General features: G+C 35.9%; 3 protein-coding genes across 5 annotated transcripts; 1 reads left to right on the top strand and 2 right to left on the bottom strand.

Annotated features, from left to right (window-relative positions):
* Positions 1 to 106: 106 nt before the first annotated feature.
* Positions 107 to 4,605, bottom strand: LOC137028679 (cytokine receptor common subunit gamma-like). Its single transcript, XM_067397762.1, has 6 exons — positions 4,461 to 4,605; positions 2,908 to 2,995; positions 2,652 to 2,827; positions 2,422 to 2,555; positions 1,978 to 2,146; positions 107 to 1,893 (listed from the first exon to the last, which is right to left on the bottom strand). The coding sequence occupies exons 1-6, from the start codon at positions 4,531 to 4,533 to the stop codon at positions 1,823 to 1,825; spliced, it is 711 nt and encodes a 236-aa protein (XP_067253863.1). The 5' UTR covers positions 4,534 to 4,605; the 3' UTR covers positions 107 to 1,822.
* On the top strand, positions 2,104 to 16,486 carry cfap298 (cilia and flagella associated protein 298). 3 transcript variants are annotated; one of them, XM_067397760.1, is made up of 9 exons: positions 2,104 to 2,207; positions 13,147 to 13,306; positions 13,564 to 13,731; positions 14,589 to 14,656; positions 14,751 to 14,909; positions 15,321 to 15,452; positions 15,775 to 15,885; positions 16,162 to 16,257; positions 16,347 to 16,486. In XM_067397760.1, exons 2-9 carry the CDS (start codon positions 13,168 to 13,170, stop codon positions 16,455 to 16,457), a joined length of 984 nt encoding a protein of 327 aa, XP_067253861.1. In that variant the 5' UTR covers positions 2,104 to 2,207; positions 13,147 to 13,167; the 3' UTR covers positions 16,458 to 16,486. The 3 variants fall into 3 exon arrangements, with proteins under 3 accessions (XP_067253861.1, XP_067253860.1, XP_067253862.1); XM_067397759.1 differs by lacking the exon at positions 2,104 to 2,207 and adding an exon at positions 12,801 to 12,861; XM_067397761.1 differs by lacking the exons at positions 2,104 to 2,207; positions 15,775 to 15,885 and adding an exon at positions 12,801 to 12,861.
* si:dkey-18a10.3 (heat shock factor protein) lies at positions 5,079 to 12,225 on the bottom strand. Its single transcript, XM_067399214.1, has 12 exons — positions 12,053 to 12,225; positions 10,775 to 10,883; positions 10,547 to 10,677; positions 10,301 to 10,416; positions 9,650 to 9,725; positions 9,504 to 9,565; positions 9,291 to 9,405; positions 9,047 to 9,135; positions 8,737 to 8,877; positions 7,260 to 7,356; positions 7,051 to 7,159; positions 5,079 to 6,903 (listed from the first exon to the last, which is right to left on the bottom strand). Exons 1-12 carry the CDS (start codon positions 12,143 to 12,145, stop codon positions 6,728 to 6,730), a joined length of 1,314 nt encoding a protein of 437 aa, XP_067255315.1. The 5' UTR covers positions 12,146 to 12,225; the 3' UTR covers positions 5,079 to 6,727.
* Positions 16,487 to 17,097: the final 611 nt, after the last annotated feature.

Here is a 17,097-nt window from a genome sequence, read left to right as displayed (position 1 = left end):
TGTGTGCAATTTCCTGTTGACGAAGCTACTTTTTGCTCTCCGCCTATCACAAAAAGAATTGAATGCTGAATTTGTGTATAAAAGAAAATAGGAATTAGATATTTCATCACATTTTATTTTGCAGTTAGCATTTCACTGTTACATAACACGCATACTGTTATCAAAAACACAGTCAGCATGCTAATATAAGGAATAAATATATATTCTGGCCTTTATACATTACATAATAATCAAGAACAGCAAAATAAATGATTCACAATTCATATTTTAAACAAACTTTGCACTACCATATCTATAAATTTACTTGGTCATAAACTGTACTGAAGATGAACCATTAAACAAACTGATAATCAATTATATTTCTGCATCATATGTAGGAGATTCTATGAAGAATTATATTTTCATACATTTTCAATGTTTTAGTGTACATGTATATTTTTTTTTTATATGGTGCATCTATATCAAGTAACTTGCTTTTCTAAAGCCAAGATTAATTGTATGAGCCAAAAAAAAGGGAGTGATTTATAAATCTGGTGGCTGATTAAGCAGCAAAACCTCATGCTTATCCATGGCAACCTTCCCTCACAAATACTGACTTCAAACCAGCACCCAGTTCAGATTTTGTGTTAACAGAAAATCTTCCCCCATTGAGAGATGATTCAGAGCACTTTCCGCCATTTTGCTCTATTGCATTCCATGGAAAATTAGACTAGAAGTTGTTGTGAAATCAATATCGAGTCAGCAAGATTGAATAGAAGTAATACCATTATGGTTCACTAATGGATAAAAATGGAACATGAGAGAAAATGTACATGATTTACAGCATTTACAATTGACACGCATCAAAATGACACATAATTATTATTTATAGCCAGTGTTGAGGGTAACACACATGATTTACAGTATTTACCATTGATGCATATCAAAATGACACATAATTATTATTTATAGCCAGTGTTGCGGGTAACGCATTACAAGGAACTTGAGTTACGTAATCAGATTACTTTTCCAAGTAACTAGTAAAGTAATGCATTACTTTTTCAATTCACAACAAAACAGAAAATATCTAAGTTACTTTTTCACATTTATTGACTGACGCCTCTCAAAAATAAAGTGCAGAGGTGTTGTGTGCGTTGTCAACATGATGGTTATTGTAGCTCTAGACTAAATGTGAACATGCATTTACTAATTTCACTTGCATGAAAACATTCAGTATTCCTCAAAATGAAAGAAAAGAGTGAAATGCAATCTGTGGATTTTACGCAAAACTGTAATAATTAACAATATTAAATTACACAAATATACTTTATTTATTTAATCTCACTTTAACCAATGTCTTTGCTGCTGACCTTCAATGATCTATTTCAACCATACTAAAGCAAAAATTTCTTTAGATTAGATTTAGAAATAAGAGTGTTGAACTTCCTTCTCTATCCTATTTTTCTTTAATCCATAATAGCAGTACAGCTGAAAGGTTTGTTTGAGCTGCGCCCTCTACTGTACAGGGGTAAACATGCATTTCCTTCAGCCTGAGGCTTGTTAATTTCACTTTTGGTGTGAACATTAGCCAAAAATATAACTTTTTTTTTGACAAACAAGCAAGCCCAGCCCAGGTGAGAAAAAGTAATGCAAAAGTAATGTAACACATTACTTTTCATAAAAAGTAACTAACAAAATCAGTTACTTTTTATGGAGTAACACAATATTGCAATGCATTACTTTTAAAAGTAACTTTCCCCTGAACGCTTCATCAAATAGCAGAACTCTCAACTCTCGACCATTTCAGACAGCAAATTTCTCTATCAACTACCATTTCACAAGTTCACTCGTACAAATAATCAGCATGCGTATTTGGCGTGCTGTCCAAGGAGAGGGCTCCGAGCTCGGAATTTCCTAGTAAACACAGCCAATGTCAGATAAGGCACTGAGAGACTTGTTATATAGAGAAGATGTGATCAGTTCGTCCTGCATCGGTACCTGTGCCGTTGTTGGGTTTAAAAGATCCCCAGTACACAGACTGACTCCAGTCACTCCAAAACTTGGACTCTCCGCACGATAATGATATTCGAGACCTGACCTGGAACTCATACCGTTTTTTGGAGGGAAAAGGCAAACTGAAGGAGCTTCTTGTGCTTGGAGAGGTGCTCTGTGGAGAGAGAAGTTGGTAACTGTGTCAAGTTTTTGTCTGTTTATCAGATGACCATAAGGTGAGATGCATAACAATGATAATTTATTTTTATTCCATTTATTGATGTTTATTTAATTGTTGTAAAAATGCGTTATCAAATTCCAAATTGTGCTGTTGGTCTGAATATCAACACAAGCTTTTCATAATAAATTAATAAGCCACGAGAGTACAATGTGCGTGTTTCGAATGTGGCTCATCCAATCAGAGTTTGTTTTATAATAATAATTTTATACCTTCCAGTCTTTGTCTGTCCTGTGGCGAACTTCACTCTCAATACAGTTGTTATTGTTCGTGACATTCCAGTACAGCCACAGTTCAGCATCTTTTCTCTCCACCAAAGTCAGGTTGAACGGAGGGTTAAGCTTCACTGATTAGAAACACAGAATAACGTATCAATCCATCAACAAGTTATTTCTATACAGTTATTGTCAAGTCATAAGAAACATGAATGACATTTTTTTACCATAATCTTTCAGTTCATGTTCTTGATTTGTCACCAAACTGCCGTTGTCACTGTACAGCCATGTGTTCAACGTTTTAAACCTTTGTTGTTTTTTGTAGGGAAACACGCAGCCCACATTAACACCATTAATCCTGTGATATTCAGGACAGTCCTGAATTTCGTCATGTGTAAGCCACCTAAGAGAAATCAAAGCCTATTGTTAGTTCTGATATTTTTATCCAAAATGGCAGGTTTCTCTGTTGTTCAACATACGCACCTGCTCTTGAAACTGTAATTGTTCTTGAGCTCAGGCTCACTCCATGTGCAGTCAACATAGTCCAGATTTATGATAAGGCAGTTTATTTCTGGGTAAAGATGAGAGAAACAGTAAGTGCATCTTTGGTATACTTTGTAGATCCTTAGTTTGTTTCCAAACTCATGAGGTTTAATATCGTGACATTCAAAAGAATACAGTGCTTCCCACAGGTTTGAAATATAGCCTACTTGCGGTGGTATCAGGGTGGAAACTCCTATTACCCACAGCACAAAAATGGTCAACTAACATGTGACAAACAACAAATAATGTGTGATTTTTAACAATATTTTTTATTTATTGAAATTCATTTTAATTACATACCAATATTGTGCATTGTAAATTACTGCATTTAAATAGTAGAGTTCTTTGCTACTGTCATGCTTTGAGTTGTTTTGTTCAGTTTAGTTGTTCATGTCTAGAGTTTTTTCATTAGTCACATGTTCTCCTTTGTTCAGAGTTTCCTGCCACTTGTTTGTTACTATGGTTTCTGATTTGATTAGTGTTGGAGTTCAGCTGTGTCTTATTAATTAGTCTTGTTAGATCTTAAATTCACTGTGTATTTAAGCCCTGTGTTTGTTGTGTTCATTTGTCAGTTCTCTGTTGCGTATACTTTGTTGTTTTTGTTCTGTTTCTTGAGTCTGTTTTGGAGTTTGTTTAATAAGTCTTCTGCTACACTTAGATCCTGCATTCTCTACTTTGATTTCAACCACGTGTGACAGCTCTCAGTGAATGGGACACAGATTTTACTGATGCTAGTAAAATGTATATAATGTGCCAAATAATGTTTAGTCTTTTCTTCCTGTGGGGGTGCATCCCAGCCTATAATTAATGGAAATCAAATTAAATACAATTTATCTTATAACCAAAATATCAATGCCCAGAAGAGAAAAAAAAACTTAGCTTTTTTTTTTGTGACTAAGCCTGAAATTCACAGTTACTTATTTTGAGTCTTATTATTTCTTATTTTGAGTGTTAGTATTTATCTTATTTACTATTGGGGGCTGATCCATCAGATGAGAAAGAGAAAATGTTTTAGACGGTTGTAAGAATGCATATTATATAAAGTAGACAATGTCATAATTCATCATCTCGAGTTCATTAGCAATCGCTTGACATATCTGCGCTACTCATTGAGAATCACTTTGAAGCAGTCTGAAGTGCTGTTGCGCAACAGCACTTCAGACCGCTTCAAGGACCGATTAAATAGATATAATTACAAATGTACAGATAAGTTATTTTATTTTTTTGCAGTTGGTTGGTTTGATACCATTAGACCAAATGTTTAGCCTATACTGATCTGTTCTATCATGTCGTTTGAAAAAATCTGCAGCATAAATGCCAAAAAGTTGTTTTAGTAAAGGCAACACAATGTACCCTACAATCTAAAAAAAATGGAAAAACACAAACAAACACAGTAGTCAACATATGAAGTGGATCAAAAAAGTTCATTTAAGTTGTCCTAAGAAGGGTTAAGGAGAACTTTGATAGGTTTTGATCCCCTGAACAATACTTACTCAGCTTGGATGATGTTGAAAATGCAAATGAAGGAATGTTCCCAAGGAAAAGACTGACTAATAGTAATATCATCTTGGACCGGGTCAAATAGGCTAACTAACTTGTTGTTCGATGTTCTGTTCTGCCCTGAACAAATCTGCTCTTTATGGGCCTATATATGTGTGCAATTTCCTGTTGACGAAGCTACTTTTTGCTCTCCGCCTATCACAAAAAGAATTGAATGCTGAATTTGTGTATAAAAGAAAATAGGAATTAGATATTTCATCACATTTTATTTTGCAGTTAGCATTTCACTGTTACATAACACGCATACTGTTATCAAAAACACAGTCAGCATGCTAATATAAGGAATAAATATATATTCTGGCCTTTATACATTACATAATAATCAAGAACAGCAAAATAAATGATTCACAATTCATATTTTAAACAAACTTTGCACTACCATATCTATAAATTTACTTGGTCATAAACTGTACTGAAGATGAACCATTAAACAAACTGATAATCAATTATATTTCTGCATCATATGTAGGAGATTCTATGATACATTTTGATTGTTTTATTGTACATATATTTTTATATTTATATGGTACATCAATATCAAGTAACTTGCTTTTCTAAAGCCAAGATTAATTGTATGAGCCAAAAAAAAGGGAGTGATTTATAAATCTGGTGGCTGATTAAGCAGCAAAACCTCATGCTTATCCATGGCAACCTTCCCTCACAAATACTGACTTCAAACCAGCACCCAGTTCAGATTTTGTGTTAACAGAAAATCTTCCCCCATTGAGAGATGATTCAGAGCACTTTCCGCCATTTTGCTCTATTGCATTCCATGGAAAATTAGACTAGAAGTTGTTGTGAAATCAATATCGAGTCAGCAAGATTGAATAGAAGTAATACCATTATGGTTCACTAATGGATAAAAATGGAACATGAGAGAAAATGTACATGATTTACAGCATTTACAATTGACACGCATCAAAATGACACATAATTATTATTTATAGCCAGTGTTGAGGGTAACACACATGATTTACAGTATTTACCATTGATGCATATCAAAATGACACATAATTATTATTTATAGCCAGTGTTGCGGGTAACGCATTACAAGGAACTTGAGTTACGTAATCAGATTACTTTTCCAAGTAACTAGTAAAGTAATGCATTACTTTTTCAATTCACAACAAAACAGAAAATATCTAAGTTACTTTTTCACATTTATTGACTGACGCCTCTCAAAAATAAAGTGCAGAGGTGTTGTGTGCGTTGTCAACATGATGGTTATTGTAGCTCTAGACTAAATGTGAACATGCATTTACTAATTTCACTTGCATGAAAACATTCAGTATTCCTCAAAATGAAAGAAAAGAGTGAAATGCAATCTGTGGATTTTACGCAAAACTGTAATAATTAACAATATTAAATTACACAAATATACTTTATTTATTTAATCTCACTTTAACCAATGTCTTTGCTGCTGACCTTCAATGATCTATTTCAACCATACTAAAGCAAAAATTTCTTTAGATTAGATTTAGAAATAAGAGTGTTGAACTTCCTTCTCTATCCTATTTTTCTTTAATCCATAATAGCAGTACAGCTGAAAGGTTTGTTTGAGCTGCGCCCTCTACTGTACAGGGGTAAACATGCATTTCCTTCAGCCTGAGGCTTGTTAATTTCACTTTTGGTGTGAACATTAGCCAAAAATATAACTTTTTTTTTGACAAACAAGCAAGCCCAGCCCAGGTGAGAAAAAGTAATGCAAAAGTAATGTAACACATTACTTTTCATAAAAAGTAACTAACAAAATCAGTTACTTTTTATGGAGTAACACAATATTGCAATGCATTACTTTTAAAAGTAACTTTCCCCTGAACGCTTCATCAAATAGCAGAACTCTCAACTCTCGACCATTTCAGACAGCAAATTTCTCTATCAACTACCATTTCACAAGTTCACTCGTACAAATAATCAGCATGCGTATTTGGCGTGCTGTCCAAGGAGAGGGCTCCGAGCTCGGAATTTGGCCCGAACCCAGAGTACTCCCCCCCCCCCCCCGTGTGTCTGGTTAGGATAGTAACCAGGCGAGTGTGAGGAGTCAGGGTGGTGAAGGGATTCAGAAAACTGTCGAGGAACATAGGTGGCCATATATATAATTTATGCCTCCTCTAGTACTGAATGGATAAGCAATTTGAACGTGTTCCTCCTGAACTTTGATATTGTGATATGTTTTATTAACAATCTATGCACTAGAATTTTAAATGACAAAAGAGAGCTCTAAGGGCAGTGTAGTGTTACTGAAAGAGAGGCTGGACGCTTCCTGTGCCAGCTGCAGCAGGGATTGTAAGATATCCGAATACTCTCCAGTTTCTCCACCATCATAGCGCTCCTGCTCCGAGTCTGCATTTTGTTGCAGGCTTCTCTGCTGTACAACTGCACAAAAACAATATATTGAACAGGGAAATGTGAAGAAAAAAAAATAGCGTAAGATCTGAGTTCATGTGGCTTTGTGCAGGTGATTCATGTGGGTCTGGTACGGTGTGTGAGAAGGAAGCGTGGGAGTATATACAGTGTGTGTACCTGCGTCGGTGTGAGGTGTTGTGTCAGCTTCATTCTGGCTTCTCTGTTTGATCTTGGTTTCTGTGATGGAGTCTTGCACAGTAGAGACTTGACAGCCAGGACTAAGGATCTAACATGAACAGGAAACACATCAGATATATGCATGATAACTATAACTCAAGCAATGTGCTCTTGTAATAACCACTGTTGTGTGATGCTGTAAGCCAGACCTTGCTGAAATTGTCCAGGTCTGGTGAGGGTGGAGAGCAGGAGCGGATTGCTGCTAAACTGGAGTCGATAAGCGCCAGTGGATCAGACACATCATTTCTGTTCTCAAGAGAAGAAGAGGAGTGAAATATTAGTTCTGTCAGGACCACTATCATCAAATATGATTGATAATTGCATAGAGTTTGTATTGGTGGTATGATTAGAGCAGCAATAACCCCCTTAGGGTAAACAGAACCGAGCCAACATATGCAGACCATTAATGTCAATAATTTCACATGTACACATTTCAAGAATTAGTCTTGATTCAGGGGAATCATAAGGCCAATCCTGACTAAAGAGAGGAGGAGCTGGGGATGGAGGAGGGTAATTAGCTCCTGAGAAATGCGTTAGCTGCTTAAAATACTGAGGAGCATATATATGTTCGGAGCGCCAAAGTCACGTGATTTCAGCCGTTGGCAGTTTGACACGCGATCTGAATCATGATTCGATACACTGATTCATTTATGATCCGATGCTTCCTGAAGCAGTGTTTTGAAATCGGCCATCACTAAGTCATTATTTTGTTTTTTTGGCGCACCAAAAATATTCTTGTCGCTTTATAATATTAATATTGAACCACTGTACTCACATGAACCGATTTAAATATGTTTTTAGTACCTTTATGGATCTTGAGAGAGGAAATGTGCAGGCCTCACTGAGCCATTGGATTTCAACTAAAATATCTTAATTTGTGTTCCGAAAATAAACGAAGGTCTTACGGGTGTGGAACGACATGAGGGTGAGTAATAAATGACAGAATTTTCATTTTTGGGTGAACTAACCCTTTAACCCTGCATTTTTCTGTCAAAATAAGAGCTCAGTAGTTAACATTTGAAAATATTTTAAAATAAACACACGACAATGATGTACTAAAAATGGAAAAGTTTATCCTTCACGTTTTTTTGTGTACAGACAACAACGTTGTAAAACGATCCCTATTCACATGGATCCGCAATAACGCTGTATTACGCATGCCAGGCCAGTAGTTGGCGATGTCACTTTATAGGCGCGTAGTTGTTCTTTACAGACAGTTTTCACAAATTAATGTTTTTGTAGTTTACGCAGAGATAATAATGGTATCGTTTTCAAAAACTTGCACTTTGAAATCAGTTTTCAAAAAGTTTGTGTTTTTAGGCCCCCAAAACGCCATTGTCGCATAAAGTTTTTCGTTTTTAGTTGAAAATGGTGTCATGTAAATGGCCCCTAAGACACAAGTATTAGTATTGTTATTTCACAGTTGTATTTATTTTGGCCAAACTAAGCAGCCCTACAAACAAGTGCAGGTAACATGGAAAACCTCATTTTAAATCGCAATCACAATTAGACTTTTTTTCCTCAAATTGTGCAGCCCTATAAAATAATGTACAGAGATATTTATAGAACAGGGATCAGTTACAAATGATAAAATAAATGACACCCATTATCAGTTTGCCATCTAACCTTTCCTCGGGTATTTCCTCAGACATCTGGACAGCTGGGTCATCCAGCAAAGACAACGCCAGCTCCACGGAGGGCAGAGTCGGGGAGGCGGGAGATAAGAATGTGGGGAGAGTTACAGGAAGGCTTTCTGTCACAGGCTCTCTGTAAAACAGAAATACCAGAAAAGAAACTGATTCCTCGAAAAGTACTTTCAGTTCCTTTTTTTTTTTTTTTTTTTACACATTAAAGAGGAATGTTTAAAAACTTCAAAACATTATAATTATACAAAAACATGACTCCTGTAGAGGATGAAGAATGCTTGCTGTCTTACTTGCTAGGCTCAGGTGTTTGATCCAACAGGTGGGTGATGTCAGAGATGATCATACCATTTGAGTACACGTCAGCGGGTGACGCATCCAGCTGACCAGAAACCCAAAGTGCTGTTACTTACTGTCAATGTGACAGAAACTGAGCTACTTTTATAACTAAACAGCATCATGTCTGATGACGTGAGTTCACAAATCAAATGACACGCATGTGATTTACCACAAGTAGGTCAAACAATAAAGATTTACCTCTTGCAACGAAGGGATCTCTTGGAGAGAGGAAGTGCTTAGGGTGGGATTCACACTGAAGGAGCGGGCATATTTCGGTGCAGACTGAAAATCGCCAGAATTGTCGATCATGGGGCTTTTAGGGTGGAGAAAGAAAATGTGGTGTAGAAAACTAAAAGTGCAAACAATAACATAACTAAGTTTTTTTTTTTTTGTTTTTTTTTTCCAACTTACAGTCTCCTTTTGCAACCTTTGATCCCATTTGATTGGACGATGTTGATGATGAACTTAATAATCTGAAAAGAAGTGACAGAGGATCAGTTGTATATATGTGTGTATATATATATATATATATATATTTATTTGACTTTTTCATTTACCTTGCGTAGGATTTTGTGCTGCTGCTGATAGTTCTGTCTTAATGAGTCCAGTTCTCTCCACAAACTTTCGTTATCCCTTCAGGAGAGAATAAACGGTTCAAAAAATGGCTTTTTAGTCATGGTAGAGAATCAAGTATAGCAAGGATGTATTAAATTGACCGAAAGTGACAGTAAAAACATTTATAATGTTACAAAATATTTATATTACAAATGAATGCTTTTCTTTTGAAAACCATATTTCTACACAAATATTAATATAATATAAAGTACTAAAATATTAATATTAATAAAAAGAAATGTTTTTGAGCACCAAAGCAGCATTGTAGAATAATTTCTGCTTTGCCCATATTGGAATAAATTACATTTTAAAAGGTATTAAACTAGAAACGGTTATTTTAAACTATAATAATATTTCATAATGTTATTGCTTTTACTGTATTTTTTGATCAAATAAATACAGCCTTGGTGAGCATAAAGGATTTCTTAAACTTAATTTAAAAAATCTTCTTAGTGTGACGTTTGTATAAAATATAAGAGATGCACTAACTGACTTTTCAGTTCTGACATCCACTCTTAAGTGTACAAACGAGGCTGAAGTTTACTGTAGGTTTACACTGATGAATAGTTTACTTGTGTTGGAGGAAGGCTCACCTGCACAAAGCCATGAGTTTGAGGTCTGAGGAGTCTTGCCAGCCTCTGACATGACTAACCTGAACGAGTAACTGAGAGAACTGCCCTCCCTCTTCAACTCCACGGTTAACTGAAATCTATGAAATCACATATACAACACAGCATGAGAGAATGTGAGGGATAGCAACTGTGTGTGAGTGCTTTGCAGATTTCACTGCCGTATCAGTACTGCGAAAGCACCATATGATAAAAGTTTATCAGCTTCACCTTCCTGCGGATGAGGCCCAACAGATGAGGCTGAGCTCTCTGGAAGTCTTCGTGCTGAAATTCAACACAGTTTACCTGCCTGTCAGCTTTAGGCAAGCCAGCATCCACATGCACCACTTTGTGGAAGCCATCTGTAAGTGGAAGTCAGACACATACAGTATCATCTATCATGCTATATATGTATGTGTATATATATATATATCTTTTCATCATTGGCTGAAAACCTACACATGTTAAGCTGGCGCACAAAGCTGGTCATGTTGCTATGTTTGAAGTAAAGAGGCAGGACTTCCCTGCTAAACCGCTGTTCATCCTGGACAAGAAAACTGCTGCCATCCTAACAGACAGGAAACAGGCGGATGTGGTTTGAGTTACATCACTTTATATTTGTCAAACTACTTCTAAAGAAGAGCCCTGGTCTGGCAGCAAACACTATTTTGTACTTAAAGGGGACTGACACATAACATTTTATTGCAGGTTTGTATAGTTGTATTGCTTCCTGTGTTCTATTACAGTTTAGTTCTCTAGTTCAAGCACTAGAATTTGTTACAAATGTCAGCTTGAAGAAAAATTATGATTAGTTAAAGATTAGTAAAGCAATACTTCAATACACACACACACACACACACACACACACACACACATATATATACACACACACACACATATTTTAATATATAATTTAGATATATTATAGTACATAGGCCTATTAATTACAGTATAATATACTTATGGTGGTAATATAAAATATAATATTTTCCACTAGAGGGAGTCGTGTTACTAAAAACAACTTCCAGGTAAATCAAAGACTTGATATACATAAATTCATTCAACAGCAGTAATAAAAAAATAATCACACTTTATAACTTTCAATTCACTACTTTACATTATTCAAAACATTATTCAACAACAAAAAAATATTGTTAAATTGCCTAACTTAAATGTTCATAAGTGTATTTAAGATTATAAAGATAACACTTTATTTTACTAGAAAAATTTTTTTGATGGATGTTTATGACAAACATTCTATTTTCGGGACGGAAGCACAACGTTCCAAAACTGTTCTAATTCATTCTGTCACATGATGCATCGGTTCAGAGCGCACTGTTCCAATCCAAACTCAACACTTACAGATCGTACGTTCTAATAATATAATGAGCAGCGATTGGACGGACAGTGGACCAATAGCGAGCTGCCTCCACCGGCATCAGCACAGTACACGTGGATCTGTGTTGTAAACTAGGTCAGACAGCGCATTTAAAACCTGATTACATCATAATAAACGTCTTCTGGGCAGATAAACAGAACAATGCTAAATGAGTAATAAGATATTTTGAAAAGTTTATTATTATTTTTAAGTTTATATTCTGAAGAGTTAATATTGTTTGTTGTTTGTACTTTGATACAAGACACGTGAAACAGTAAAAAATAAGGAACCACTTATAATTATCTATTACAAACAGCAGTTAAATTAATTCAAATCTGTACTCTGCATAAAATACTCACTTGGCTCCAGCAGATCAAGTCGTTCGTTGACTGAGCCTCTACAAGTGCCCAAAGTTTGCTGACAAAAGCTGGGACACTGTGACTGTGTTTCATCTCTCCTGTTAAAATCAGAGATGATGAAAATGTCTATGTCTTCCGTGAAGATAAATGTAACACTGCTCTAGATTAGCAGACTGTAAGGAGGTAAATAGAGTCCCAGGCTGACCTACACGTGAATTTTCCTGCTGCGACACACCCCCTTGTCCCTCATCCACCAATCGGGAACATGGCTCCCTATAGTATACATAAGTCTTGTAATTAAGTACTTGTATTTTCCCTGCCTGTCTTACATAGTCACTTTAAATAAATAAACTTTTGGTATATAAAAATAGATTTTCAAGGCACTATAGTCTGCATTTGTCTGATTTGGACTTTATAATAGATATTTAAAAGACTTTGTGTTTTTATTATTATAATAAACAACAGCTAAATCATATACGTGTCTAAAATAAATAGACGAATTAATGTCGTTGTGGTTTAGCAGCATGGTTTTATTATGTAATAACCAGTGAGTAACTTGATCTGGTATTGTATACATCTTTTATGGAATATTTATCATGCATGTATATTATATATATGAGTGCGCATGAGTTTGTGTGCTTATTGAATACTTAAAGTCGTGCTAAATTAAGTAAATTACTTTGTATGTATTAAACTAGAAACAGCATACGCGTTTGAAGAGGCTTTTATTTTGAATTCGCCACTTCCTGTGGAAATAGTATAGCTAGCTTCTGCGTTAGCTGCATTTCTGTTGGTGTACTGAATCAAGAGTAAGTATATTTTAATTAATTTTATAGTGTAAATTAGTTTAAAATCATGCTTTATCTATTTCAATTCTGCCTATTACGTTACCTGTATTATTAATTTCAAGCCTCAAATTTATATTTTCTACAGCGTGCCCGCATAGCATGCTCGAATATTCTTGAAACTGGATGTTGTGGGTGCCATGGCAACACACAAACAGTGCAGCGCTAGTTCGCGATACCTCGTCTGTCGGTCGGTGGTTATATATCTACTTTCCCGTCAAATCTCAGATTTATTATATTCCTGCACAGAACTGATTCAGCAAGTGAGAGATGGTTCAGCTGCACGTCAAACGAGGAGATGAGAGTCAGTTTCTCTTCAGTACTACAGTGGATGTCTCGATTGAGACACTGACCCAGCAGATCAGCGCGATCTACAATGGAAGATTAAAAGTGGACAGGATCTGCTCTGGTATGACAGTGATGTTATGTATGTTTATGGTGCAAAACAGTAACATGCCTCACATTCTTTGGGTTCGGCAGATTTATGTTCTTGACTAGTTCATACATAAAAGGTTTTAAAATGCGTTATGTAAGTGGCAGTTGATAGAAGTCAAGTAACGTTACTCACTGTAGTAAAAATGCAGTGCCTTTCACTGTTTTTGATAGTTAAACGTTTGATTGCTCATTAAAGCACAACCATGATACTTTTTATTTGTATCTCCATAGAAATTCGAGAGCTGGCAGATCATGGGATCACTCTTCCACCAAATATGCAGGGCCTGACCGATGATCAGATCATGGAGCTCAAACTGAAGGATGAATGGGAAGAGCGCTGCATTCCCAGCGGTGGTGCTGAGTTTAAGAAGGATGAGATTGGACGTCGAAATGGACATGGTAGTCATGTCACATTTAAAGTCCCCCTAAAATCAAAATTTAAGTTTTTTAGCTTTTAGTATGAATATGTTAGCCTTAAGGTTTAAATAATCTGGTTTGTTCCAAAACGATGACAAAATTTGCATTTAGGAGATATAAGCATTCAAAACTTACTGTCTCTCACTTCCGTAAAAATGTATCACGGATTTTCATGACATTACATCGCACTTCAGTTTCTCGTAAAATCTTCGGTCCAGTCAAATCCTCTTTAGAATCTGAAGTCCCGCCCCTCCTGCACTACAAACAGACACTGAAGCTGTGGCTAAAATAGGTAATTTGTTCACACATTTATTAGTTTCTATATGGTGAATGGCAAACTATGCCACACTATATAGAGGAGAGGGAACGATTCAGACAGTGTAAATATGCTTTCCTTTGACGCAAATGAAGTCAGTTTTTGCGTTAGTGTCACATGAACTGCCGCAACGCGAGCACTGTCTGCTCCGATCCAGAGACACAAGAGCACAGAGCGGATCATATGCGCGGCACAGACCACACAAGGTATCGGACCCATTTGAATTCTGCTCAAAATGCTGTATAAGCGATATAAAGGACATTATAAGGAGAAATGGTTAGAGATTAGAAGGAAACAGAAGTTTTACAGAGTAACGGCTCTGGCCGAGCTGTAACATAAACAAAATGCTATTGGCTATTTAAAAAAAGGATTTTTTTTTTTTTAAAAATCACCCTGTCTTCCTGTTTCAGTTGAAATTACGTCAACATTGAATAATGCTGCGTGTTCCAACACTCTTCAGTGGGCCTTTAAAGTTTAAATTTGAATTGCTATAACTGTACTCTCTCTGCCTTTCCGTTTTTAGCTCCAAACGAGAAGATGAAAGATGTTTTAAGGAAAACAATGGAGGAAGCCAAGGCTTTAATCTCAAACGTATGAAGCTGTTTTTATTACAGAATACTTCTACCTCAATATATCATTACCCTTCTGATATGTTTTGTGATATAATGTATTTTCTTCTCTAAAGAAACAAGTAAAAGCAAATGTCTGTGTTACCATGGATATGGTCAAAGAGGCTCTAGACCAGTTGCGAGGAGCTGTGATGATAGTTTACCCAATGGGACTGCCTCCACACGATCCAATTAAAATGGAGTTTGAAAATCAAGAGGATCTTACTGGAACACAGGTATCTGAAATTTTCCAAATTTAAAATTCTGTCATCATTTACTTACCCTCATGTTGTACACACCTGTATGAATTTGTTTTGTAGAACAAAAAAGATATTTCAAAAAAACTCTTAGTGATGTTTTTGTCCATACAATGGAAGTCAATGAGCTCCATTGTTGTTTGGTTCCCAAAAACTTCTTTTTTGTTCTGGAGAAAAAAAGAAAGTCATACAGTTTTGGAACGACATTAGGGTGTGTAAATGATTGAAATGAAAAATTTTAATCTTTGGGTGGCGTGTTCCTCTTAAATGACTACATGCACATTACAGGGTTAGCATGTAGCATATTAACTTTAATAATTAAACAGACCAATGTAATTTTCTTTATTTGTTTGATGAACATAGCAAAAGCTGTAATACTCTCCACTGCAGGCCTCATTACAAGTGATCCCAGATGAAGAGGCTCAGCTGTGGTGGGCATCTAAAGAACTGCAGAGGAGCAAAAAGCTGCAGGATTATGTTGGGAAAAATGAGAAAACGAAAATTATAGTGAAAATTCAGAAAGTAAGTGTTCGGTGTGAATTTTAGTGTTTGTTTGTTTTTTTGTGTGACCCTGATCTGGGGTCAGTTGCATAAACATAGGCATTATGTTACATGTTAGAGGGTTAGTTCTCCCAAAAATGAAAATTCTGTCATTAATTACTCTCCCTCATTTCGTTCCAAACCCATGTCTTTTGTTCAAAAAGTTCATAAAGAGGTCGTTAAACTAATCCATATGAATTGAGTGGTTAAGTCCAAATTTTCTGAAGAGAAAATATAGAACACTTTATATGATAGTTTATAATTAGTTTTACAATCTCTTTATGAACTTTCTGAATCTTCAAAGTTTCAGTTGTGTAGCTGTCTATGGAGGGACAGAAAGCTCTCAGATTTCATCAAAAAGATCTTCATTTGTGTTCCGAAGATGAATGAAATACGGGTTTGGAATGAAACGAGGGTGAGTAATTAATGACAGAATTTTAATTTTTTGGTCAGCTATCCCATTAAGAACTAGCATGACACACTAGGAGTTAGTTAGGGGTCAGTCATTTTCATTTCACACTTTTCATTATCAAAATTCTCAATCTACATTTTTATGACTAACTTGTAAGACTAGTCTTAGCAGTTTATGCAACTGGCCCCTGGTGTTTGAACTTCTCTGCAGAAAAATTTCATTTGGCCCTGGTTTTCCATGAAATGAGAACTGATGACCTTCATTGCATGTTCATTTTAGAGAGGCCAGGGTGCGCCAGCACGAGAACCTCTAGTGAGTGAAGACGAACAAAAACAGATGATGCTGCACTATTACAAGAGGCAGGAAGAACTGAAAGTGAGTGGAGCTGCTAACTAATTATATATATAATATATAATAGAGCATTCATCATTGTTTCGTGTTTTTTTCTCTTTTGTTGCTCACAGAAACTAGAAGAGGCAGATGATGACACACATCTTCAGTCCAATTGGTCAGACAGGCAGGCCCTAAAAAGGCAGTTCCAGGGACTCACAAATATCAAATGGGGCCCACGATAGATTAACATAGAAAATCACAATTACTTTCTGTTTGGCACATCAGAGACCACAAACTCTTCTACAGCAGTTTTTATGCAATTTGGTGCCTTCATTACATATGAAAGGTATTAATGTGACAGTGACTGTATGTAAATGTGTGTAATGCCAAGTGTGAGACATAAGATTTCTCTGTACTGATTCACTGGCAAAAGGATGCAACACCTTTCCTCTCTTTGTCTGTGCCTCTGGCAGTTACTCAATTGAAACTTGATGCTGTTTAAAGACAGGATGTTGCTGTGCAGCTCATAGGATTGTACAGAGTTCATTTGGAGAGTGCTGAGAAGGAGTTATAGAACATTATAGTATCCTCAAGGCAGAAGAGAGGTTACAGTATCGGGAGATGAGGTTTCACTAAGAAGAGTTAGAGGAAAGTTGAGTGTGATGTTGTGTAATAAAAAAACATTCTATTTGTGTTCATTTTTTTCATTGTACATTTAAATAAAATACACTTTTAATTAAAAATGTTTTGCCATTCTTAATAAGCATCGACTTTCAATACCACATACATAATTCAACAGCTACTGAGATAAATAGAAGAATATCTTAAGTAACTAACTTCGCTCAAGCACTAAAACGTGTCAGGTATTGCTGGCCCTGTGTT

This window comes from Chanodichthys erythropterus, chromosome 10, assembly GCF_024489055.1.
Source record: "Chanodichthys erythropterus isolate Z2021 chromosome 10, ASM2448905v1, whole genome shotgun sequence".
NCBI lineage: Eukaryota > Metazoa > Chordata > Actinopteri > Cypriniformes > Xenocyprididae > Chanodichthys > Chanodichthys erythropterus.
Note: the sequence above shows the minus strand (reverse complement) of the source record. Positions and strands in the feature narration are given on the sequence as shown.